Below are 24,503 nucleotides of genomic sequence, written 5' to 3'. Positions count from 1 at the left end.
GATTTTGGTGCCTCCTCTCCACTGTCTGTCCCTCTTCTATCTTCCCATTTAGTCTGACTGCCTGTCATCCTGGAAAGTTTTGAAAGCATGTTGTCCCACTTCTAGGAGGACATTCCCAGCCCTGCATTGGGAGGGGAGAAGCCACATGGGGTTCAGCAAAGGCAGCTACCGGGCTGTCGCCTGGACTCAAGACTAGAGATGGGGGTATTCATATACGAATATCCCCCAACAGGTGGAAATAACAAGGGTTATTGTTATTAATAACTGTTCTCACCATTCCACCGCTGACGTGAGCTTGACGGAGCCTTCTAATCACGTTGTTGTCCACAATGGCTTAGCCAGTCTGCGAACTGGAGAGAGTCATCCCGTCTTCCACCAGGACTGGCTAATCTATTGCGGACAATGGCACAATAGGAAGGCTCCGTCAGCAGCGGAATGATGAGTGGACAGTCCGCCCCATGGGGTCAGACTCTCGTTATTTCCACCTGTGGGGGGGGGGAATATTCGTATACGAATACCTGCATCTCTAATCAAGTCCTTGCTCTAGGAGCTGCTTTTGGGGGGAGGGGGTTCTTTGATTCTTCCCCCTCCGAATGTCAATGCTTCTGGTGGCAAGAAATAGATAAGCACTTTTTTTTCCAAAAGTAAGTGGGGAAAATATGACAGGTTAAAAATGCTTAAGACAAAATGCTGGCTCTACGGCTTGGAGATGGAGATGTGCACCGCCCCCTAGAGGCTGACACGACTGGACTAAATGTCAAGGGGAACCTTTACTCAGCTGTCACCTGACACAAAATATGGCTGGAAAAGTTGTCCACTCTGGTATACCAAATTGGAGACAAAGGACCTTCCTTGTTCACCAAGCCATGCTTTGGGGAACTTGTAGCCGTTTGAAGCTGGTAGGACTGTGTTTATTTATTTGTTGTTGTTTTTTTAAAAAACGGCCCAGAGTTTCCTAGGGAACTGTCAAGGACAGCACGGAGAGAGAGACAACGAGAGAAATGAAAGTGCCGAGGTGGAACCTCTCACAAATAATTCTCCAAATTATATTCCTTCCAACATGGGAACGACGCCTTGTTGTGCCTCCGCCCCAACAGAGGGAACCAAGGTAAAACAAAACAAACACACACACCCAACAACCCAGCACTTGGCTCTAAAAAGAAAAATAAATCCCAACAAAACCTGATTTGGGCTCAATCGAAAGCCGTGGCATTTTCTTCGTTTGTGGACAAGTCTCTCCCTCTCCCCCCCCCCCCAACATACCTTCCCTAAGGCTTAGTTACTGGTAGGAAGACCCATCTTTTTGTCTTTTGCCTCCCTGCACCCCTGGATTTCCTCTGAAACTGAATTTGGACCCTGGGTTTTGTCCACCCGCCGTTGGAGAATGTACAGTTTTAGCCAATGTCGACCTTGTTTTAGCTTTCTATTCTGGGCTGCTGTGTGAAGCTGATTCTTTCTTAGAATTAGGGAATCTCTGTGTCCGGGATGCCAATGTCATTTCTGTTTTCACTCCTTTCAGGAAGGCTGTGAATTTCCAGCAAAAAGAGAGAAGACTCTGATCCCTGCTAATGGGAGGAACCCAACAGTAGGTAAGGGGGCCATACATTCTTACATGTCTGCTTTAAACCTTCTGGCTAACTTGCTCTTATAAGATGTGTGGGTTCTTGATGAGGACAGGCGAGACCTGCAATGAAATGTTGCAGTGTATTCTGTTGTTTGCCAGTTGAGAGGTAGAAACAAGAAGCTATACAGAGTGCTGTAAAAACTCTGCCTCCAGCCACTGGCAAATTTGCTTAACGCTGTTGGTTTGATTTCTGAAATTCACCAGAAATTCACCATATACAATGAGGCACACAACTGATGTACCATACAGAATATGGTTTTAGATTCCTTAGGAGCTTGGCCTATCATGGCATTCTTTCCCTAAAGATCTATATTACTGACAACATCTCAGCATCCACGTACCTTTTGTTGATCTCCTTTCCTTAAAAGCTTGCTCCCAAATTGTTGTTTTGTATTGTAACGCTATGGGCAACCCTATGGATTAAAATCCTAAATAGCAACGGATGACTTCCTTAGTCCTCCAGGACTTTTTGGTCAGACTGGGCATTTCAGAGCTTGGAAGCGGGGGTAAGAACATAAAAATCCAAAATTAATTTAAGTGGTGAGGTCTCTACTCTTGAGTGGATTGCAATAACATAAAATAAAACTAAAGTAACGGACTGATGGAACATCACACAAAAACCAAATCTTGAAGAATAAAATAACTGATGCAAAAAGTGTTTGTGTACATATACATACAAACACATACACAAACTCTCTGTGTGTAATTACAATACAAAGATACAATAGATGATGGGAAAATAATGACAGTTATTCCGAAAACCATGGATTACAGGTGATCAATGAGCCAAATTAGTCTGGGGTAAGGCTCTGAAAAACCAAAGTTACATTTTGGGTGGTTTTCTGAAGCCAAGGAGCGAAGTTTTGATTTTTTTGGATTGTGTGCATGGACCACACCGTGGCAATGTGTTGTGGTTTTTTTGTTTGCCTTTCAGCTTTGCGCCAGTCTTTCGAGACCTTCATCAGGCACGTGCCTTTGAAGGAATGGCGGCGATACATGCGGGCCCTTGACCTGACCGACAACGAGATCACCCGAAGTGAAAGAAGTGAAGACGATCTATACGAGCAGCAGTTCCAGATGCTACAGACCTGGCTGGACAAAGGGGGCAAGGAGGCCGATCTGAACGCGCTGCTGGCGAAGCTGCGCTCCACGAACCTCCGAGGCGTGGAGAGGGAAATAAGAGAGGCCCTGATCTCTCAGGGTCTATACACTTACGAAGAATGAATTCCTCTATCGGGAAGTTTTACAGACTTTGCTTAAAAATGTCATTGTTTACACCTTGGCCTTCTTTGAGGCAAGTGTTATGCAGGAGTTTCTTCTCGTGCAAAGCTCCAGGTGCTTTATAAAATGACATTGAGAAGGTGGCCTTCCCGACCACCAGCAGCCAAAACAGCTATTGATGACAAAAATGAGTTCATGAGCTGCAAGGAAGGGAGGCGCATAGGGCTGGTGAGCTGTTCACGTTGGCTTTGATGTTTCTTGGCTGTTTGAGCCCCCACTGTTTGTGGAGAAAAAGTGTTTTTTTTTTTAACTCATTATAAATTTTGTATTGCATGGTTTTGAAAAGGTTATCTAGGTGGGTGGTGGGTAGTGTTTTTCCCCCCCTCTGGCTTGAGGAAAGAAGGTATTTGATGTTTACAATGAAACTGTAGCTCACTGCCCCTTGAGAATAACAACGGGAGGGAAGTTTCAGGCATTTGTGTTGCAAGGACAAATGGAAGCGGGTTGCGTTTGATTGGAGGGTTTCTCAACATTGCAAGGAAGTTTATTGGTGCCTTAGGAGCCATGCCCAGGAATCGCAGAACATGCTTTTTTTTGATGCAGGAGAAGGTGTGGTAGCCCTGCCCCAACTGTTCCTATTGGCCTCTGAGATTAGGTAAGGGGCGGGGCAAGCACAAACCACTCCCTTCTCTGTTGATGCTACACATTTTAATAGTGGCTGAAGCGGGGCTGAATATGGATCCGTTGGTGCACCAGGACTTCAGCGTTAAACATGTGAATGAATTGGAATGGAGCTCAATAAGGGAATTGCCTAATTCAGCGATCCCCAACCTTTTACGGTCCATGGACCAGCTGGGGAAGTCGCCCCCCCTGCGCTTGTGCACATGTGTGAACAAGGGTGCACGCTCTCTCACATGAGCATGTGCCCCTGTCTGCATGTGCAGATGGCAGCGCAATGCTAGCACAGTTGTGCTGGAGCACATGCGTGCAGACGCAAAAGGGCTGGCACTGGGCTGCGGACCAGGGGTTGGGGACCTCTGGCCTAATTAGCTAGATAGGAATTGGAACTACATTGGTGCCTCGCAAGACAGTTGCCTCGCTGGATGAAAAATTCACTAGACAAAAGGGTCCGGCAAGGTTTTCGGTGCCTCACAAGACGATTCTTCCTATGGCCGTTTTTTGCATGACGAATGCACTTGCAGAGGCTTGTCCAGCACCGTTTTAAAAGATAATGCCCTTTCCCCCTGCCTTCAGTAAGGCTCTGAATGGAAAAAGGGGGGGGGAAGCCTTTTTCCATTCGGAGCCTTACCAAAGGCAGGGAGAAAGGGCCCGCTTTTCAAAAATGGTGCTGGACAAGCCTCTGCAAGCGTCGCTCAGAGGGGCCCGATGCTTCCCTTGCACCATCGGAAGACTGGCGAGGGGGATCCCTCTGGGTGAGCGGCGCTTTCATAGGCTTGTCCAGCAGCATTTTTGAAGAGCGTGCCCTTTCTCCTTGCCTTCGGTAAGGCTCCAAATGGAAAATGGCTTTCTTTTTTTCCCTTTTTCCATTCAGAGCCTTACTGAAGGCAGGGGGAAAGGGTGCACCTTCAAAAATGGTGCTGGACAAGCCTCTGCCGCTCGGAGGGACCCCCACCAGTCTTCTGATGGTGAAAGGGAAGCCCTGGGGGACCTCCTAAGGCGGCAATCCAGGAGAGAAGACCCCACCAGTCCTCTGATGGTGCTTCCCCAGCTCCCTAACTGGTAAGTGACTTTAAAAAAAAAAAATTCCCATAGGAATGCATTAATTAAATTTCAATGCATTCCTATGGGAAACCACAGCTTGCAAGACGAAAATATCACAAGACAACATTAACCCCAGAACAGATTAATTTCGTCTTACGAGGCACCACTGTATAGCCTCCTAGTTATTCTCAAAGGCAGTTAGAATTTGGTTCATTAATACCTCTCAAAAGAGGTGCATGTATTTATAAGGTTCTATTTAATTTTTAATATTAAAGTTTATTTAAAGAATGTTGAGTAAACCTTTTATTTCTGAGACTGTTGTTTGTGCTGTTCTGAGCATCAAAAAAAAAAAAGAGTTCAAGTTAGAAAAAAAGATTACACTGCCTTCTTGGGCTTAGAAATTTTGGTTCTCCTGGAACTTTGCATTCCTGGAGGAGCTAAGCAAAGAAAAATCCCATAACCCGAATCCTGTTTTCATCAGTTAACCAGCTATCACAGAAATACAAAGCAATTGTCATGGCTTATTTCATCCCCCCCCCCCCAAGCTTAACTGTGTGAATAGGAATGCAGACCAATTCCTTTCAAACAAACAAACAAACAAAAATAACTTTAAAGCTGTTTGCACAAACTTCCCCAGATTTGGCACAGTGTCAGACAACATTGTCTAGTAACAGCCTGCCAAATTTATTTCTGAGCCAAAGTCCAGTTGGTAAGTTACAACTTTCTGTTTGGACCGCCTCTCTTTTATTAATGGCCGAGAGAACTCTTGACTTTGCTGCACAATATCATTTATATGTCTGGGCTAAGGAGAAGAGGATGTATCTTGTACGGAAAGCTAAGCAAGACTTTATAATCTTTTAGTACAACATGTGATTTAGGCAAGATGTCCCTCATGAGACTTCACTTCTGGCTAAGTGTCTGTAGTGTCGGATTCTGAGAATGCCCATTCTTCTAACTATCCTTTCACATTACCTTAAAAATATCTCAGGGATGTGGGTGTTATCCACCCAGAAGCTGCACTGGGAGGGTCTGAGAGAGAGCAACAGGTCCATGATTTAATTCCTAGGTTTCGTAAGGTGGCTAGAGATGGGCACAAACCTTGGTTCAGAGATTCGTGTCAGCTTGTACGCGCAGCACCATAGGTGTGGCACATTCTCTTCCCCCATGTTCCTGGGCTAATGATCCACTCACCAGTCAGAGCACGCTCCTCTCCACTTCCAGCTGTTCAGCCAGCCCCTGGCAGGAGCATAGGCTTGCCTATCCTGCCTCTTTCTCTGAGTGGGCGATCAGCCAAGGAGATGCCCTCCGTACAAACTGGCATGAACCCCTGAACCGAGGTCCGTGCCCATCTCTTCAGGTGGTACTTGGGCATCATTGTCTCTGGTCCAAAGGCAATTCTGTGCTGCTGTCTTCTAAAAGAGCCCAACAGAATGTGCTCGATTGTTCTGCCAACTGCGACTGTGATCATTATTTCATGTTGAAGTTGTTTTGCACTATATCTGTGTTCTAGGATACAGATGCTTCTCTTCTGTATGTTACATTTCCTCTAACTGAATTGTATTTTTGGTACTGCATATTAAAAATGCGTTTTCCAAAATATAAAAAGGATTTGTCAAAATCTAGTTCCTATATATTTTGAATTGCATATATTGATTTTTGTTTTGTCTTTCAGCTTTAGTAAGGGTAACAATGAGAATGAATATAAGCTGTTTAAAGGTTGTAACATTTTACTTAAAGCTATGTAAAATAATGTGTGTATTGTTCCAGGAGTGTGTATGAGTAATAAGTTTAAGAATCGATGAATGCACAGGTTCTTCTCAAGGTACCTTAACATACGCAGTTCTACTGTTAAGCGGACTTGTAAAGGGAAACTGCTCACATATGTCCAAGTTAGTCCCAAATTCCTCTTAAGGTACAGTGGGGTCTTGACTTGAGAACTTAATCCGTATTGGAAGGCGGTTCTCAAGTCAAAAAGTCTGTAAGTCAAGTCTCCATTGACCTACAGTGCATTGAAAACCGATTAATCCCGTAACAGTCCGTTTTTGTTCCATTTTGGTTTTTTTCTGGTCTGTTAGTCAAATCTCAGTCTGCAAGTCAAACCTAAATTTTGCGACCAGAGAAGTCTGTAACTCAAAAAGTCTGTAAGTCAAGCCGTCTGTAAGTCAAGGGTCCACTGTATAGCTTTTTGTTATCAGGGATCAATGGAATCGCCATTGGAGTCAGTGATCATTTGCTATTTATCTTTTTGTAAAATAAGTAGTGAACGTTGTTGTTATGCGTCTTCAAGTTGCAACTGGCTTATAGCAACCCTAATAGGGTTCTCAAGGTGAGTGAAATGCAGTATTTGAGGAGTGGTTTTACCCTGGCCTCCTGAATCCGAGTCCATCGCTGTCCACCGTACCACACTGAATGTAACCTGTATATAATATTTCACTTCCACCAATTTCTGTGTGTATCCGTAATCTAGCTTTCACTGCAATCTTTGAGGTAGAAAAATGCCTGATCCTGTGCTAGAATCTGGCCGCTGGTCTTTTCCTGTATTTAGAGTGGCAAGTGCATTGGAGAAGAGTCAGCAATACACGAGGCTGTCTTAGAACGAGTGAGAATTCTGTGCTATCAAGTTTATTCTGACTTAACGGCTGATCCTTTCCAGGGCTTTCTAGCTATAGCATATTCAGAAGTGGTTGGCCATTCTTTTCCTCAGGTGGTGTTCTGGCACCAGTGTGGCTTTTGCCAAAGACCATGCAGTCTTTTCTGGTTTACAACACTGCCAAGATTCAAAGGGACAATAGTGAGGAGTGCTGCCGCCTTCACTGCCTGCTACCTGGGGCGGTTACCTTGTTCTGCTTATTGATAGGGCTGACCCAGTGTTATTGTTACATAGGCTCAAACTCAAGCGTTGGCCTCACTTGTGGTTTGTGCAACATTGCCCATAGTCTTACAGCCCAGTCTCATCAGATGGGCTGGGAATCTTCCCTTGAATGTCCAGGACTATGGTCCAAGTTGACTCATCTCAAAGCCTGCAACAAAGCATCCATGGCAGCGGCTCTTAGAGTCCTAGGGTCTGCCCCGAAGGAAGTGCAACACAACTGGACATGACCTGGAAGGCCAATGGTCAGTCCCATCATGGAACAAAAATAAAATCTGAATGGCACCATGCATTGTCACCCATAAAGTCTTCTTCCCCCTTGGAGAGAGTCATGTTGGCATGCTAATTGCAGTTTTGTCCTACATCTGCCAGCATTAATTGTAAAATTCCTTAAGACTTTTGTGGGGGGAAAAATACCAAGAAATGATGCTGCCAGCAGCAGTTAGACCTGGTTTTGCAAATATAAAGGTAGACGCTTTAGCCTAAGAAAGACTTGGTGGTGGGAAGGATTACATGAAAAGGCCAAATCATTCATCTCTGAAGCTTTTGGGGACATTTTTGGTGCTCTATGTATATTTTAAGGCTTGGATGACTGCTCCAGGTTCCAGTGTGTATGTATATAACTTTGCTCACTCCTAAATCCCATGGCTGATTGTGTTACAGGGTTGAATCTAAAGCTAAATACTCATAGGCTGAACTGACAGAGGCAAAACTGCGGTAGCTCTCTTTTCGTATTTCTCTTTCACTGAGCTGTTGCACGCTCTGCTCTCTGCCAAGCCCCCAAATTAAAGACAGACCACGAATCTCTTTTCAAAATACCATTTATTACAACAGAACTTTCCACACTAAAATACAAGTTGATGGTGTATTGGTTTGTTTCATTAAAAACAAAAAGTGTCAACTTGTCGGGGGTTTCCGTCCTTCCGGAAAGCAGTCCATTCCACAATTTGGAAAAGATGTTCACTTTCTCTCTTTTTTTGGACTATAATTCCCAGAATTCTCCATCCTGGCTGGGCTGTGGCCATGCTAATTGGGGGGAGCATGGGAGTTGCAGTCCAAAGAGTATCATTTCCATGTTCTGCTCTACTCCCAAACGTGTTGGCTAGAACCGTTCGAACGGGAGAGAAATAGGTTCCCTTCTCCCATCTCTCTTAACTTTGGTCTGGTCATTCTGAGCGACTGCTTTACAAGCTACTAACTTTTTTTTTTTTTTAAAAAAAGGGACAGCACAGGGAAACAGGATTATCCCCAGCCTTGATAAGTGGCTTTCTCCCTTCTAGGACTCTTTCCCACGGCAGCTGAGTCCCCATGCAGAATCTGAGCCCCTGGGCTTCTGTCTCTTCCACGGGGGGGGGGGCTGCCTTTTATGTGAGGGAGGATGATCCATGGCTGTTTCCTTGCAGCCAGGATCCGTGCCCTGACAAAATCCTAGAGATAAGAGCCAAGTGGTAAGTGCAACAAAAAAACTGGGGCTGCCCTGCCCTCTAGCAGCCCAGAAAGAAAATACAGAGATATATACATATATATCCTGTGACATAGCATCTAGAGCAGCTTGAAATGTTATGGTGCAGAGAATGGACAATGTGAGACACTCAATTTCTCTCTCTTTTTTTGCTTTTTGGAAAGGAAAAGAAAATCATTAAAAACAACGCACAGCTGCTACATTTCCTTGCAGCATTTTTTTTTCCTTTGTAATAGTAAAAAACACAAAAACCTCTTGCATTCCTGTAAACATGAGGTTTGTCCTGCGAAATGAGTTGAGCCCTGTGATAAAGAGAAATGGTTTCCGCCTGCCCATTCTTGTCTGGGCGCTCGGCACCAACGCTGGCTGAGGCCGGCACCGTGACTGTGAAGAGCTGTCTGGATGGGATGTACGGATGCTATGGCCTCCCGAGCATCAACTGGACAAAGTTTCCTCAACCTCTCAGGGGGGGGCGTTCATGCTTGGGTTTCTCCACTGAAGGTTTCTGCTGGCGCGATCCTTCTTTTTTCTCTTCCTCCAAACCTGTCGAACCAGATGTTGGCTCCGGGCGGTGGCTGGCGCTCTTCCTTCCAAGACCAGATGAAAACATGAGCGGCGTCTTCTCTCTCAAACCACAGCGGAAGAGGAGGAGGAGGAGGAGGAAGAAGAAGAAGCAGCCGCTGTGGCCGCAGATGAGGAAGGGGACTGGGCGGGGGAGGACGTGTTCCAAAAAAGCCACCTCCTTTTGGGCTGCCGTTTCTGGTGGAGATAATCTTCCTTCTCACGCTCTTTCCTGGCTCTCTGGAAGTGGTCCTCTTCCTTCAGGTACCAGACTGGGGGCCACCGATGCTTCTCAAAATAGTCTTGGTTCTCTGCAGTGGGGAAATTCAAACGTGGACATTCAAACTCTGGCCACTAGGTTTCTGCTATTAAAGGCTACAGAGAATATATTTGGGGCATGCGCTTATCCCTTTGAAGTGGAAGGTGGTCTAGCAACATAAAAGCATGCTCTGGGGGCTAAAAGAGGAGGGCCAAAAGGCATCAATCCAGATAGTGGGTTGCAACGACCAGCATTCTCCCCAGGGGCTGAGCTGCCTGGGGCTGAAAGGGGTTGTCGTTCAACAATTATGTGGTGGTTTGCATTTTGTCCACTCCTGGGTTAAATCCAGGGTTAGTCCCAAATGGACTGTTCAATAGCTATATGCGCAGAACCTCCCAACGGCAGCAGCTGTCTTAGTTGGGGGGCGCAGTCCCTAGTGGGAGCTCATTATTAGATGGCTTCTGCAGCTGTAGGAGAGTGAGTATTAAACTGGATGCAGACCTCTGCAATCAACAGAATGTATGTCACTGTTGGTGGTGGTGGGGTTCTCTTCTAGTTGGGACATCTGTGGAGTGTCGGGCACAGTTTATTTGCAGACAAGGTGAACAAGAAAAGCCTCTTTGTGGAAGGAGTTTCTATTTAGATTAACAATATGAGCAAGGGAAGGTTCCATTTTATTTACAGTAGGACCCCCTTATCCATAGGATCAATGTTCACTGATTCACTCATCCACTGCCTGAAATACTAAATAAAACCCGGCAGAAGAACATATTCCCAGGGTGTGTTATCAGAACTGGCCACTAGAGGGAGGAAGAGACCACGCAAGGTATAACATTCAATGCTTCCACATTTTGGAACCGATCCCCCATGGATACTGCGGTCCTATTATATCTCTGAAAGGGGCTTGTTGCTTTTTCTCCCAAAGAAACACCCAAGGCCCTGGCCTGTACTGACCTGCTGACATGGCTTTCATCTCACGGGGGTACTTGCGGCAGATGTTGTTGTAGTTGGTGCAGATGTGATGGAGGCACCAATCGGCAAGCTGATAGGCACCGTGGAACTGGAGGCAGAAAGGAAGACAGGCATGAGGGATGGTGTAATGCCCTAGGCCAAGGCAAAGAGCATTGCAGGTCAACTATAAAGCAGAACAGGGGCCCATGGACTCAACTCCCACTTCAGTCCTAGCCAGCATATTGAGTGCTGAGGGATGACGGGAGCTGAAGCTCAAGAACATGTGGAGAGCCATGCATTCACCAACCCTACAATGGCTAGTAAATCCAGTGGGGGAGGGAAGCAAACCCTTTAGCAAAGACAGAATTCCATACCACTGTATAGGTATGGAGACGAGGACCATGAATGGCTATAGGCCAGGGCAGCTATATATCGGCTCTGCATCTCAGTTGCTGGACAATGAAACAAGAGGCAACAGTTGCACTCTTCTCCTGCTGGCAGGCTTCACATGGACAACTGGCTGGCCAGTGTGCAAAAGGAATACGGTGGTGCCTCGCTTTATGATTGCCCGCATTACAACAAATCCACGATCACAAAATGATGGTCTAAATGGGGGAATTTTGCTTTGCGATGATCAGTTCCCTGCTTTGGGAATTGATTCTTCGCAAAACGACATTTTTCTAACAGCTGATCAGCGGTTTCAAAATGGCCGCCGGATGATTAAAATGGCTCCCCTCTGTGTTTAGGGACAGATTCCTCGCTATACAGGCAGCGAAAATGGCCACCGTATGGAGGATCTTCGCTGGACAGTGAGTTTTTACCCCATTGGAATGCACTGAATGGGCTTCAATGCATTTCAATGGGTTTTTTAATTTTGCTTTACATATTTTAGCTTAACGGCGATTTTCCTGGAAAGGATTATCGTCGTAAAGTGAGGAACCACTGTACTGGACTGGAAAGAGCTTTGACGTGGTCCAGCCTACCCCTTCTTTCATTCTTACACTCAACCAGTTTATCCCAGCATGCTACCTCCATCAGCCAAATACCCTTGGAAAACTTCCCAGTAGATACCCTCAAAAGAAAGAAAAGTCTGGTGGGAGATGACCTTAAGACACAGAAAACCTCAGGTTTGGTTCCCTCTCTCTCCAGTTAAGACAGCGCTGGGGAACATGTGGCCTCCAGATGTGGTTGGACTGCAGCTCCCATCTGCTCTAATCAGGATAGCCAAAGGGGAGGGATAACAGAGCGGCAACCAAAAAACATCTGGGCAGTTTGCCATCCCAGGGCCACAAGGACCAGCTGCAATCTTTCCTTTTGAAGTGGGAAAAAAGTATCGCGCCACTTTCTAAAACAGGCAAATAAATGGGAACAGGTTTAGGATTCACTGGGACCAAGGAGATCCTACCTGTGCCAGCTCCAGGAACACGAGGACGTCACCGTCAATGTCCGCTAACATTGATGTCGCTTCCATTAGTCCCGACACTGTAAACTGCTCTGTAAACAAAAAGCACAAGTTGGTTAAGTCCTGTCGGCATGACAAAGATAAATAGCACTGCTTCTTAAGCAACAAGGGAATTAAGTATCTAAATTTTTTAAAAAAATAGTCCAGGCATAGTGTCCCTTTTAAAAATTAAACCTGAAATCAATACAAAGACAATGTAAAGATGATGCACTGTGGAAACAATTGTTAATCTTTTAGAACGCTGAGTTGGAATATAAAAAGTTGCTCTTCTGTTGGGAGTGGTGCCAAGCAATATTAGGCAGTCATGCATAAACAGAAGGTTGAGGAAGTAGGACTGAGAGATTTCAGGGCCAGGAGAGTGAGGTCCACTATTTGTAAAAGTCTTGATGTTAAAAAAAAGAGCAAGCAAAGCAACACCAATAGCCCAAACATATCAAAGAGTAGACTTCTAGCTAAGTCACACCTTTTTTATTTTTGTAGAAATGGTTTTCCTTGTGTGGAATATTTTTGGGTTTTGCAGCATGTGTTCACTAGGTCTGAGGAAGGGCAGGAGAGTAGTGCAGAGTGCCACCTGCTGATCCACTCAACCATGACAATAACAAGTCAACCAGGAACTTGCCATCTCCTCTTTCATGGGGAGACACCTTCTAAACAATCCTAAGTTTTGAACATCATCTAATAATAATTGTGTGCTGTCAGGTCAATTCTGACTTAACAGAGATCCTTTTCAGGTTTTCTAGATATAGAATACACAAAGGTGACTTAGCATCCCCTTCTGGGGGCATCTTGAGACTATGCAGCTTGCCCAAGGCCACGTAGGCTGGCTCTTCTGGGATGCACAGTATGGGGAATTGAACTCCCAGCCTCAGACTCTGCAGCCAAATACCCACTGAGTTATCCAGCCAGAGAACATGGCCAAATTTTGCATTGAATTTGATCATTCTGGCCTTTAAAGAAGACCAGGCTCTCCAGCTCATACGCTTCCACTCAAGTCATCCTCTTTTCCCTTTGTCCTGCATTACAACACACCATGTTCATTCCAAAACTGTGCCTTCTGGGCTGAGGAAGTTGGGAAACTATGGGGAAGATGTCCTGACAAGCTACGCTTCACTTTGAACTACTAAACCAAGCTGGTGCCTGTGGCTCTCAACTTACCCGTTAGTGCAACCAGGTGTGGCAGACACAAGCGGTTAGCTAGGATGATGAGCTTCATGTAATCAAGATCTGGTGTGGAACAAAACTGTCCGGTGTACAGGTACTCCAGCACTGCCCGCATGCAGCTTTTGTTGGTGTAGGGTAACACGACCTATAAGAGGTAAACATAGCAGGGTTTCAATCTGTTGCATATGCACATGCAGAAAATTCAGAGGTTGCAAACTTCTTTGGAGGGGGTCACCAGAATCTCCCCCCCCCCCCCAGAATAACTGCAGGGAATTCAGATCTTGGAAATACTAACTTTCATGACCGTCTCCAGCATTCCCTCAGACTAGTCCATGCAGGCTGGGGGATTGTGGGAGTGGATGCCTCCCCAACCCTTCAGAAAAAAAAATAACTCCAGCAGCTCTGGTGATGCCCACTTCACCTACAGAACAACAGCCCAGGTATTCTGTTTCAAAGCTGCCTCCTGCACCATCTGGCAGAACTCAATTATGCAGCCGATCTTGAACCTAGAGCTTAAAAACTGTCAGGAAGTGGAACAGACTGGGTCTTAGGGGGGTGTGCATTTTCTTTCTTTCTTTCTTTCTTTCTTTCTTTCTTTTGAATTCCAATTTTCAGAATTCTCCAGGAATTTCCCAGGCAGAATTATACGAGTCACCGCCGAAAACACACATCTACAGACACTTAGATTTCACTCATTTGGAGAAGGCCCCCCTCTCAAGGCTGCATGGCCTTCTCCAGCCTTACTTCCTGTTGTTAATGTGGGGAGCGAGGAGAGAAGAAGAAGCCACAGTAGTGTTTCCTGGGAAACATAGTCTCCCTGCCCATTAGGCTTTATAGAGGGTGCCGCCTCCCAAAGAACTATAACTTTCAGGAAACATTGCAGCGGCTTCATTTGTTGTAGTGGTTTAACCATCTCAGATGCTCTTAAAACCTATTGTGTGAGGCAATTGAGTTTGAATATGATACATCTACTCTCCTCCCTTCAGTGCTACAATTTTTGGAGAAGGAATGTTGTAGCTGAGGGTGGTCAGAAAAAAATCATGTGCTCCATTTCCTCCATTGTTAACCTCCCATGCCCCAACCCAGAATTGAAAGGCTACAAGTCAAGGATCGTTTTTAATTGTAGCACTGTTGATTTCAACTCAAGTTGCTCACAGAGTACGTGCATTATTTACTGGCTTCCGCCATTATTTATTCAGGTGTTGCACTTGAATCTCGCCTTCCTTCCAGCAATTTCAAGAAGGCATATGTGACTCCCCTCCACTGTATCCTCACAATAACCTTGTGAAGCAGGCTAGACTTGAGGGCCACCCACTGAGTCCCTTGGCTTAACAAGGATTGAGCCAAGGTCTCCTGAATGGTCACTGGGGTGTTCAAGTCTTCCCCACCACCTCCTCTTCCCTCCCCTTGAGATCTGGCTAGTAAGAGAAAAGCCAAAGCAGGCTGTTGGCTCCCTGCCTGCAGCTCCACCTCAGAAGCCCTTCAGGATCTCAGCTCAGCAACTGAAAGGCGCTCAAAGCTTGTTCATCAGAGCAGCTGGCCAAGTGCAGGGTGCACCAAAAAAAAAAAACACCCTCCTACGTGCTAGCAACCTGTGCACTAGCAACCAGGGTGCAGTCTTGGTTAGTTACAGTTTAAGACGAAATCCAGAAGAAGGAAAAATGACTCTTTAGGGCTGTGTTTCTCATTTCCTCACCTCTCGAGTTGAGCTCTCAACAAATGGACCTCCAAACATGGCTGCCATCCAGTCACAGCTGGAGATTAGCAAGGGTTTGTGGGCACTGATAGCACCGTCGTCCAGCATAAAGGTGACATCTGTCAGAGAAGAGGCAAAAGGTGGGTTAGTGCATGTTGAGGTCTTCATGGAGCGAGCTTTACTATCAAGAGGGAGCTCCCTTTTTTACCAAGTCATCACAGACACCAAGCTCAGACTACCTACACCAGCTGTCCTGTCAACCCGTCCCCCTTGAAGTGTTTGAGACAGTAGCCACCATTATGCTGGCCAGCGCGTCAAATGATACGAGATTGTGGGAAGCTGCAGTCCAAATTACTTGGAGGGCACAAGGATGAACTTGGACACGCCATTTGAACCACAGTTCCCAGAATTCCCCACTCAGGGCCAGTAGCCAGTAGCCACGCTGGCTGGGACCCTCCTGGAAGTTTTAGTTCAAAAACGTAACTCTTCGAACCCCCATTTCTGGAATAAATGAATGATTAAGGGCTCTAATCTGCAAAAGAGTTCACTTTTCATGTGACTATTTTCCTATACTGAAAGGGGAAGCATCTAAAAAGTACAATACGGTGATTTTAGTACCTCAAATGTGGGGTTTTTCTTTTTGTGTATGTGTAAATCCATCACCAAGTGTGCATTACTGGATTTCTGTAGCCCTACAGCTGGCAAAAGGCTTCCTCTCGGAAACTGATCTGATAAAGCACAGCTGGGCAAAACAGAGCCCTCCAGATGCTGTTAGACCACAGCTCCCATCAGCCTTACACAGCCTACCCATGGTTAGAAATGTCAGGAGTCACAGTCCAGCCACATTTGATGAGCCACACTCTGACGACCCGTCTTATAAGGGCTTTACAAAAACTGAAGCAAGCCTAGTCAAGTGGATCGTAGGCTGCAAATTACCACGGCATACACTGATATAATATTTAATGCAACAATAATCTGCAATGCATGAGGCCAGCATTTTGAGCTAAAGCAAAACCGGACCTCTAAAGCTTGCAGTCCTAAACCCACTTGTTGGAGACAGTAAGCCCCATCCAATAAAAAGGACTTATTCCTATAGGGCTGTGCTGTAAATGTACCTACAAGCGCCTGCCATTTTAAAAGCAACGGAGTCACCTGGGAGCACTCCAGTAATTTGGAACCAGACAGAGCACAAGGCCAGAAAGAAGTAGCCAAAAAAATTCGGAACAGTTTAAGACAAGTGGAAACAAGGCAGCTTCAGTTACATTTTTCTTAAATCCGGCATCTACTGCCTCTAATTGTTGTTGTTTAGTCGTGTCTTTGTGACCCCATGGACTGCTTCTAGTAGCAGCAGCAATAAATGCCACTCAGGGTTTTAAAAAACAATTGCTGTAGAAGATCCCTGCTCCTTAAAGGGCAGAGCAGGAACAAGAAATGCAGCAACAGATTTTTCTGGACTTCTGAGATTGGCGAAGAGCAATTTAGCACTAAAACTTAAACTGGCTGCTGCACAAGAATCGTCAAGATGCCTTGAGTAATGGAACAGACAAGCCATCTGGTGGCAAAGGCAGTCCCCCAAGCTCCTTCAGAAGAGGGCTATGCAGTATAAAGTATAGGCGACAAAGATCTGAGTAGCAAAACCCTTCTTGCACTGTGCTACCTCTGGCTCTGTATGTGTGTGAGAGAGTGTGTGTCTGCTTGAATGCTTCTCAATTAAAAACAACCACCACCCAATGCATATTACCAAACAGCCTTGAGCATGTTTTAGTTGCTGTCTTTTTTGTGCCTTTCTTTTTTGGACTAATAAAGGTAGCGAAAACAGAAGGCAAAAATAGCGATTATAGAAGAATTACATAACTTCAGTGTTGAGAATGAAGAAAGTGTTAATAATCTTCTATTCTTTGTTTCTATTATGAATCCCAAATGGAGAATGCAAGCAATAAATCAAGAAGACTGAGACACAGAAGGTCTGCTGTGAAAGAATTAGAAAAGATCCTTAATTGTAAGGATGTTTCGCTGGGGGCCAAGGCCAAGTTCGTCCAAAGCACAATGTTCTCAATTACTATGTATGGATATGAAAGCTGGATAATGAAAAACGGGACTGGAAGAGGAGAAATCCATTCCTCTGAAATGATGTGTTGGAGAAAAACTTCAGTGATTCTGTGCACCCCCAGAAGTGGGCTTTAGATCAAATGAAGCTTCAACTCATACTAGAAGCTAAACTGACTAAACAGAGGCTTTCATGCCTTGGACATATCATGATAAGAGAAGAGTCACTGGAAAAGACAATAGTGCTAGGAAAAGCAGAAAGCAACAGGAAAAGAGGAAGACACAACATGACATGGAATTGACTCAGTCAACAAAACCACAGCCTCTAGTTTGCAAGACATGAGCAAGGCTGTCAATGGTGGGACCTTTCAGAGGTCATTAATTCAAATGGTTGTCATATGCTGGGAGTGGCTTCATGGCACATAACAACTATAAAGGTAGCAGCTAGGTACAGATTTTAGCTGCCTTGACTACCTCTGCTGATAATGTACATAGCATTGTATTGTATTATGTCATAATAATTATATACCATTGCATATATAATTACAGGCACACCTGTTTATGTAATACCATATTGTATCAGATAAAAAGGTTCAGTATAGCCATTTCCCTGCTATTTTGAAATATATATTTAGATTTAAAATTCTGGTGAGAAGTCTTACAGAAGACTAGCAGATTTTGGGAGTGCGATTTAGTGCAGTCTTCTTTCCGAAACGCTGCTCAACACAAAGAGGTCATTTGTTTGAGTTAGAAAGCATTAAAATGCCAGGTCCATGTCAGCTTCTACTAAGTCATTCCACCTGCCTTGGGCTATAGAACTCCCCCTCTCCCTGGCCCCACTGACTTCCTAGAAAACAAATGACAACATACCGGAAAATGTTCCCTTGGCTAGACACTCCTTAACTCGGTTGGTTCTCCTGACGTGGAAGGCTTTGGTGATCTCCTGGTTCATGAAAGCCTCATTGTTCAGGATGTTGGCCACCATCATCCTGAGATCGAAGACTTCCAGTAGCTCAGCAATATGGGCAATATGCATGAGGTCCCTCTCATTCTCATCCAGTTCCCCTGTGTACAGATATTTGAGCACAGCCCGAAAGGGCCCCAGCTGGATGGAAGGATCCATCTTCACCACCACCATCGGTCGGGGTTTGTAGGTCACAGGATCATCCGCCATCTCCTCCTGGATGCTGACAAAGGCACGGCTCCAAGAGGAGAGCATCTTCCCCCTCTTTAGCCCGCGTTCCCTGTAGTTGTTGCCCCGCAATATCCCATCGCTGGTGGAGGCTCTAAGGCACGGTTTTTGCTGGGCCGAGCCAGCTTCCTCGGCACTCTCGCAGATATCAAAGCTCGCGGCTCTCAAGAGGAATTCCCGTCCATGGTGGTGCCGTTCCTGGTAGAGGGTTCGCTCCGGCACACTGGCTCCGATGCCACTTTCGGTTGTCTCCTGCTGGTCTTCCTTGCTCAGGTCCATCAAAAACAAGTCGTAGAACTTGGAGGAGGAAGTGGAGAGGTAGACCTTGTGTGCATAGATTTTGACTCTCTCTTGCAGCACCAGGATGACATCTGCACACAAGGGGTCCTCCAGCAGATGAGCTGGGTGTTCTTCGTTGTTGGACGGAGGGTCAGGAACAAGGATGATGGGAGGAGGTGGCTTGGGGGGCAGGAAAGGGGCCTGGAGCAGTGGTCTCTGGACGTTCCGTAGGTGGGACTTCCAGAACTGGAGATGCCGGCGGGAAATGAGGGCAGCTCGGATGGCGTTGTCGAAGACGTCCTTGATCCCAAACTGAGCAACGACGCTGGTCTCATAATAGGGGATCCCCAGCTCCTTGGCCACCTCTCGGCCCTTTTCTGGGGGCAGAATTTCATTGGATTTGATTGGTCTGGAAGGGGGACAAAAAGGAGGGGGGAAATAAAACTTGACTTTGTCTCAGTGATTGATATCCAAAAGGAGAGATGAAGGTAGGTTGGCCTAAATGGCTAAAACAACAGCAATTCATAATGACAAAGATGACGTTGGCCTCTGGGCATATTGCATTCCATTAAGGGGCTCTACCTATGCCTGCCTGTGTTTCTGTCACCTCTTTCTCTCCTTCTGTTCTTTGTTTTTTTTTCCCCTCCTCTCTTTATTCTTAGTTACACAGCTTAGAACAGTTAGGAAGCTTTCTGCTGGGCACTAGAATCAAACTAGAAGTATATGAAATATTACTTTTTCCAAAATCAGGTACAGCGTTGTGTGGCACAATTTGGTAAGTGATACGACTCTTCTGACTGTGCGGGTCAAGGGGTGGTGGGAGAGCAAAAGGCAGATCTACGTTTACGGAGAGAACTGTGAGAAAGCTGTTGCAGTCTGCAATTTGTCAACAATACGTTACACACACTCAGTCAGTCAAAAGGGAAATCGCTAATCGCTGCAGATGTTAGGGTCCGAGGAAAGGCAGAGGTTCTGCACCTTGCCTTCTTCCAGCCCATATTGGCTGTCACCTGCGTGCATGAGAGGTGCACTCCAATCTACCTTGTTTTGCTTGACTAACTGCAACCAGCCTCTCTCCCACATGTGCCACACGTCAATCCATACCAAAGTCCATACCTCCCAACCTTTCTTTTTTATCTCTCTCATCTATAGAGCCAGGAAACGAAGCCGGCAAGCAGTGCGGTATGGAGGTAGGCAGGAAAGCAAATCTAATCCTGTGCATCGCCAAAGCACAGGACTCCACCAATTCTGCTCAGAAAAGGTCACCTGTTTGTCATGTGACGCCTTCAACACGTCCTGGCCATCCACAATCTAGCTTCTCCCGCTTGCCCAAGCCCTCCGTGCACTCTCTTCTTACCTCGCTAAGGGTCGCCTTGCTCGATTTACCGCCTCCAGGTCAGCATAGCGAAGGTCAAGCTGGCAGCCGACGAGGATGACGGGTGCTCGGGGGCAGAAGTGCTTGATCTCAGGGTACCACATGGTCTTCACATGGTGTAGGGAGTTGGGGTTAGCAATGGAGAAGCATAATACTACAACGTCAGATCTGGGGAGAGAAGGGAGGCAGGATTTAGTCGCAATGTCGGCACTTAGCACATCCTCTTTTTATAGGAATCGGCAACCAAGAGAGAAAGGATGCAGCCTGTTTGATGACACGTGGGCCCTCCAAATGCAATCCCCCCCTCCCCCAATCTTTGCCAAAGTGTTGGAGCAAATCTAGCAGTGCCTTTGCACATATTTGTCCCCCTCCGTCCTAGTGTTAGGTTAGCATTCCTACAATGATTACCAAAATGACTTTTGTTATACAATACATACTTTTCAGTCCAGTCTACTGGGATGTAAGCAAATTTCTGCCCCTTTCCATCCCATTGCTTCCCAAGTAGAGGACTTTGCTTGTTTCCATGTGAAAGGAGGGCGTTAGTTTACATGGAAACAAATAAAAAAGCAAAGAGGGATAAACACGGGGGAGGGAAATATTGGAATAAGGTTAAAACTGCCTGTTAGCAGGACATGAACACAGTAGCAACTTTCTGCTCGTGTTCCCCAACATGTTGCCTCTGGGCCTGGAGGAAACAGGTAGCCATGGAGGTGACACCTAGCCTTTGTGATTAGTGGCCATTGATAGCTTTATCCTCCATGAATTTATCTAGTATCCTTTAAAAGCTGTCCCAGTTGGCAGCCATCGTTACCTTTGGTGGTAGTGAATTCCACAACTTAGCTATGCGAAGTACTTTTATCAGTTCATGCTAGGTACACCTGAAGGCCAGGTAAATGATGCTGCACCTGGCAATCAGTACTCACCTTCCATAAGCAAAGCGCCGGTCTTTGTGATGGTCCCCAAATGTATCCCAGAGTCGCAAGGAAACACTAACATCATCTACTACATCTCGGGAGCGCTCCAATACCTGAGACAAAGGAAAAATTAAATATCAGGTCTGCTTCCTACATAAAAGGGAAGTTAGGTGGAGAAAGCTCATGCTATGTATTTCCAGAAGCTTTTCATCTCTGATAGTCAGTGATGCTAGTTTTCCATCCAGTGCCTTCTTCCTGATTTCTTTCCCCCTAGAAAAGTTTCCAACCAACTAAACTGACTGTGTCTAGCATCTCAAAAAGCATTTTCTGAGATCCAGAACTATTTGAACTAAAATGTATGATTAGGGAGAAATATGTGGAATGAGTCACAATAAAGCTGCAGCCCTATCCTTGCTTACCTGGCAATAAGCCAGTTGTATGTACGTCCCTTACATTGTTTTTAGGAGATGTATGTGTGAAGAAACAAGCACCCCTGCAGACTGCTGGCATACTAAATTTAACATGCAAGAAAGAGCTTTTGCATTTCCACGTATTATATATGCATGCATGCTTCTCAGGCGTAGTCTTCTGAACAAAAATGTACAATTTTGCAAGTCTCCAATCGAACTGACGTTATATCCGCTAGGTTACTAATTCTTTTTTAGAAACAACATTAACTCTCTCTGTGTGTGTATGTTGTGTATGTGTTTAAACAACAGACAATACCGCAACACCTAAAGACTAGCAATCTTTTTCTGTATTTTTTTCTGCAGCCCATTTTTTGGCCATCTAAAACATTGCAATGCGATCGCTTTTGCGATTGCAGAAACCTCATCGCTATGCAGATTCATCATTAAATGGGGCGCTCATTAAGTGAGGCACCACTGTATTGCTCTCTTCCCACCCACCCCTGCCCAAAACATCGCAACGATGCAGATCTGCCCCGGATCTGCGAATTTGATTCTCTGTAATTTCAGAAATTGATCTGGGATCACCTGAAGCCAATCCACTCCAAAGGAAGAGATTCCTTCCCCCCCCCCCAACCTGAAGGCATTTGGTGGGTTCCTGATGAAAGACACCACTTACCTCCTGGCAAACACGGTACTGATCGATGGCCCAGACCGTGGGCACGTGGGTGGCCAGAAGCTGGTACTGGGTCAGCGTGGCATTGCATGCGCGGGCACAAATGAGCCTGGTTTTGCCCACCGCGTTGTCCCCAACCACGACGCACTTGATAGTTTCTACGTTTGGCCTTTCATAATCCATGTCAGAATCCATTAATTGGGACCTAAAGTGAGAAAGAAGGGTAGAAATGGAGAAAAAGAGTGTCAGGCATGGGTATACTCTGCTGGTTTGTCTGAGGTTCCTTCCCGGGCTGGTTGTCCCGTGGTCTCGTTCAAGGAGAACCTTGAAGTTGGGCGCCAGGGAAGACTATCTCCCAAGAACAGCACACAACGGGAGGCATCTCCATCACACAGTGAACACTGCACAGAAGTAGTCCCAACGGCTTGGGGGTTTCACGTCCTGTCACAAGGGGTTCGCTGTAACTCTGCCTTCTGCCTGCTTTGGAATAAACTGGCCGCTCCTAGAAATCAACTTTTCCACACCCCTAACAACGACGGAGTGGCCGTGGGTGCCCTGGAACGCGGCAAAGTCCAACCAGCCGAGAGCCACTGGTTTCCAGAGAGGGAAAGGGGAGGAACTGAGGCTGCAGGCGACACGATCCCACCCACGGCCTGAGATGCAAGCCCTCCAAGGGGTTCTCCTCCAATTGTACTTGCAGCAGGATCCAAGTCCTGATGCCCCCAAAGCCAGGAGGGCCCCAAAGAAGCAAACACCCATTCTGGCAATTTTGCAGAGAAGGGATGATGACCAAGTGCCTGATACAGAGAGGAAGGAAGCCTCTGGCCTGACCCGTCCTCTCTGTCCCTCCCAGACTCACCTTTCGAGAGCCTGATTCAGTGGCATTCCCTTCCCACACGGTCCACGTCCAGGCTGCTCCGCTGTGGACACTTTTCACTTGAATAGATCTACCTGCCTTCGAAACACACCCAGAATAATATTTCTCTCTCTCTCTCTTTCTCTCTCTCTACACACAAACACACACACAGCCTCTTGCTAGAAACGTTGCCTCAAGTTCCTCCCTAGGATAACTCCTGGACTCGTCCCATTTCAAAGAAAAAGAAAAAAGGACCCCTGGCTTGCGGACCTCCTCGTCCGCAGCCCGCTCGGGCAGCAGCCGTCCTCCACGCGGGTCCCGGCCATGCTGCTGAAGGCACCGAAGAATGAAAACAAGAGCCCTGGCGAGGGGCTGGGCACCCTGCCAGCTCCCCACCCCTGCCCGGCACACATGCCAGGCAGCATCCCTTTAAAATTTAATAAGCTCTTCCAGCGCGTGCACCAGCACGGCTTCTGATAAGAGACTCGCCCTGCCGATTCCGTTCTAGCCTCCTCCCCCCTTTTTTGTCTCTCATGCTTGTTCATGTGAGATCCTCACCACCACCACTTTCCCATTCCTCCCTTTCCAGCCTTGGCTATAGAAGCTTCCAGATCCACTTGACTGATTATGGACTTTGTCCCCTCCCTGCCTCCCTCTTTACCACCTCCACCCCCACTATCCTCCCCCTGACTCCTTCCTTCCTCCTTCTTCCACAGCCCAGCTTGCTTCCCTCCCCCTTTCCCACACCCTCCTTCATACTCATGCCACAGATGCAGGAATGCACGCAGGAATCCACGCGCGCACCCATGGAACACACAGACTTCACAGAAGCATCCATTGGAGCAAAAGGAAGGTAACTGGGGAGCAGTTCCCATTGGAACTAGAAGAGCTGGCATTTTGGGTATCTCAGCCCCTCGTGCTTCCAGATAACCTAAAATGCTGCATGAAGGCAACAGAGTGCAAGACAGACTCTCTCTCGCAGGATTTGTTAAACGGTACAAACAAGCCCCCCTTAAGCTGGTAGCTTATACAGCTGCCTTGGAGTGGAGACTCGGGCCAGCACAGTGACACAGGATCACACCTCATGCACAATCATGGCCATAGAGCAAGTGGAGGGTGGATTTTTCTTCATCCAGATCAGACCCACGTCCCGTGGCATCACTTAGGCAAGGGGTGTGATCCTGTGTTGCTGTGACGGTTCGACTTTGCACACATCAGAAGCTTGACCAAGCGCTGGCCCTTGTTTCCTTTGGTGAGAAAGACGACAGCAGAGGGTGTCCCAACTGGGCACAAAAACACGGAGATCCATTCATACGGCAACTTAAAGACTCAATAACTGTTGCAAGGAGGGCCACCAGCCAGATATTGAACGTTCTTATTGAGATGGAAACCCCAACACAGAAATAGGGATTAGAAGTGTCCCTGTTCATAGCACAGCTTGGAAAAGCTAATTTTTGAGACTAGAGTGGCCAAGCTGGCAGAGGATTCTGGGACCTGTAGTCCAGAAAGTTTGGCCTTCTAGGCTTTGGCTTACGGTCACTAGAGAGGGAGACCCTGGCAGAACATGATGCCAGGCATACACTCCAGAGGTTTAAAAGCACTAAGGAGAGCAGAGAAGAGAGAACTGGTGTCTGTAATGTAGTATGTCAGTCTGGTGGCAGAAAAATAAGCTGCATATGGGTTAATTAGTATTAATGCCAACAAACAAAAATAAAACTAAATTAAAATCATGGTCGTATTTTAAAAACTCTTTAGGGAAAGGTTAAACCA

General features: G+C 46.3%; 2 protein-coding genes across 7 annotated transcripts in view; one reads left to right on the top strand and one right to left on the bottom strand.

Moving 5' to 3' along the window:
• The window catches only part of LOC110072186 (tumor necrosis factor receptor superfamily member 10A), a 29,462-nt gene extending 26,444 nt beyond the window's left edge, over positions 1–3,018 (top strand). For both annotated transcript variants that reach the window (XM_072979074.2, XM_078379672.1), the window contains exons 8-10: positions 950–1,108; positions 1,520–1,589; positions 2,559–3,018. In XM_072979074.2, coding sequence (XP_072835175.2) covers positions 950–1,108; positions 1,520–1,589; positions 2,559–2,848 — 519 coding nt within the window. In that variant the 3' untranslated portion in view covers positions 2,849–3,018. The remainder of the gene's footprint in view (positions 1–949; positions 1,109–1,519; positions 1,590–2,558) is intronic.
• Positions 3,019–8,241: 5,223 nt separating this feature from the next.
• Positions 8,242–24,503, bottom strand: part of RHOBTB2 (Rho related BTB domain containing 2) — a 36,589-nt gene continuing 20,327 nt past the window's right edge. For 4 of the 5 annotated variants that reach the window (XM_072979070.2, XM_078379668.1, XM_072979072.2 and 1 more), the window contains 9 exons: positions 21,881–22,082; positions 20,804–20,907; positions 19,863–20,048; positions 17,905–18,914; positions 14,989–15,107; positions 13,287–13,437; positions 12,075–12,163; positions 10,673–10,778; positions 8,242–9,770 (listed from right to left, as the gene is read on the bottom strand). In XM_072979070.2, the coding sequence (XP_072835171.1) occupies positions 9,526–9,770; positions 10,673–10,778; positions 12,075–12,163; positions 13,287–13,437; positions 14,989–15,107; positions 17,905–18,914; positions 19,863–20,048; positions 20,804–20,907; positions 21,881–22,082 (2,212 nt within the window). In that variant the 3' untranslated portion in view covers positions 8,242–9,525. Of the gene's footprint in view, positions 9,771–10,672; positions 10,779–12,074; positions 12,164–13,286; positions 13,438–14,988; positions 15,108–17,904; positions 18,915–19,862; positions 20,049–20,803; positions 20,908–21,880; positions 22,083–22,736; positions 22,985–24,503 lie in introns of those variants that run through there. The other variant, XM_020780338.3, reaches the window with a different exon arrangement.

The sequence above is a fragment of the Pogona vitticeps genome, chromosome 8, assembly GCF_051106095.1.
Source record: "Pogona vitticeps strain Pit_001003342236 chromosome 8, PviZW2.1, whole genome shotgun sequence".
Lineage (NCBI taxonomy): Eukaryota > Metazoa > Chordata > Lepidosauria > Squamata > Agamidae > Pogona > Pogona vitticeps.
This window is presented reverse-complemented; position numbering and strand designations above follow the sequence as displayed.